General features: G+C 47.9%; 1 protein-coding gene across 1 annotated transcript; it reads right to left on the bottom strand.

Annotated features, from left to right (window-relative positions):
* Positions 1 to 910: 910 nt before the first annotated feature.
* On the bottom strand, positions 911 to 1,475 carry ANOM_011833 (uncharacterized protein; the record flags this gene model as incomplete). Its single annotated transcript, XM_015557089.1, has 3 exons — positions 911 to 1,089; positions 1,280 to 1,339; positions 1,412 to 1,475. The coding sequence occupies 3 exons, from the start codon at positions 1,473 to 1,475 to the stop codon at positions 911 to 913; spliced, it is 303 nt and encodes a 100-aa protein (XP_015400772.1).
* Between the last annotated feature and the right edge of the window lie 320 nt (positions 1,476 to 1,795).

Raw genomic sequence — 1,795 nt, 5'->3', positions numbered from 1 at the left:
GGGTAGAAGACGGTATCGATCCACAAACCGAATTACCATCTAGCCCACCTTAAGTATCTCCCAAGGTAACCACTACTCCGTACTTGTGTTGTGGTAGGAATCAGGCTCGCCTGTCTGCTGCTATGGTTGTTATCCACGAGGGATAGGCATGGAAGTCCGGATGCAAAAAACACGAGAGAAAGCGTGTATTTGTAGAGTACGACGATTGAAGAATAAGAAAAAATTCAAATTTGTTTGTTGTTCGTCATAAGGTAGAATCTGATCTGATCCGTCTGTCTGTCTGTCTGTCTGTCTGTCTGTTTGTTTGTCTGTCTGTCGTGAAATATAATCGTGCCACAATACCCGTACGCAACCTGGACCGTTTGTATAATAGACAAGGGAAACAAGGGAGATAAGAAAAGCTAATCGAAAAGAAAAGAAGAAGGAGAAGAAGAAGAAGAAAGAAAGAAAGAAAAATAATACCAGCACACCCAAACATACCAGTCAACTGGGCCATCGTGTGAGAAAGCTTGCACCCGGAAAAAAATTCAAGAAAGCTACAACAGGACAGTTGAGTAAAGCAGGGCAAAGTAATTGCAAGCATTCTCGTGCCCAGAGTCGTAACACCACCAGGGTAAACGCGGCATCTGCATCCAAATACTCTGTATGCCCCTAATCGTACCCCCCACCTCGGTGTTGCCAAAAGGTCTGCTGTGTTAAATCAGAAACGCATAGATCGACAGCCGGGAATGTTGTACACGTCTGCGAAACCCGAGTAATCGACGGTAATTCGAAGAGCGTTTTCGAAACTGAGAGGAAGAAGGAAGGGAGAGGGGGAAAGAAAAACCGGAATGAACAGCAAGGTCGAAGCATCGTCAGAAAAGAAGTTACAGCCACCCAGAAAACCAGGGGTGTCGCCCAGCGACCCGCGTCAAGGGTAAATTTGACCCGGGTAACGGGTGTTACGGGATGTCTGAGGACTGAGTATATTCAGGGCTTTTTCCGCGGCATCCTCTATGGCATTATCGGAGTATTTGCCGTCGTACCAGAATCGAGCCGGATACTGCACCCCGTCGATTGTAGCGATGCAGGTCCAAGCCGTGCGACCACCTGAGGGAAAAAATGGCAACCCCGTTAGTGTATGGTACCACTGAGTTTCGATTGCAAAAGTCGGTGAAGTCGACTCCACTCTGTGCGTGCCGAGACAGTATTCGACAACAAAGAGGGCCTTCTCATACTAGCAGAATACAACGGCAGAGAGGGGTATAAGAGAAAGACAACGGAAGGCAAGAGATCATACCTCGTCGTTCGGTGAAGAGGCGAAATAGGGGCTTGGAGCGTTTATGGGCCTCGCAGTGCTCTTGTCGGGGGCCATTAGCATATGAAAGGAAATGATATCCTTTGGAAGGAATGGCTGCAAAGTGGGGCATACCCTCAAGTTGTTGCTGCCAAGTTGTCCGAGGAGCACTCGCATTATTTGCTGGCTGCACTGGCATATTGAATCACGGTTCTCTGGACAGAGGGACGGGGCACGTTTTGCAGAGTTGAACTCTTGGGCTCTTCTCCGGGAAACGAAACACTGGTTCTCTCAAGAATCCGATCAGGGGTCACGGGTCAGGGTGGAGTGCGGATTGCCTTTGCGCAAGAAACGGAGATACGTAAAGGAAGAATGAAACCAATTGACTTGTTGGAAAACTTTTTCCTGGTTTTCCCTCTTGTTAAACACTTGACCTTCTTTATCCTCTTGTCAATCCAAACAGTCTCGATAGATATGGGAGGCGGGGAGTCATATAAACTGTGGGCCATGCTCCTTTTT

Source organism: Aspergillus nomiae (assembly GCF_001204775.2).
Source record: "Aspergillus nomiae NRRL 13137 chromosome Unknown contig00903, whole genome shotgun sequence".
NCBI classification, from domain to species: domain Eukaryota; kingdom Fungi; phylum Ascomycota; class Eurotiomycetes; order Eurotiales; family Aspergillaceae; genus Aspergillus; species Aspergillus nomiae.
The sequence above is the reverse complement of the archived record's forward strand: the minus strand, read 5'-3'. Positions and strand labels throughout refer to the sequence as shown.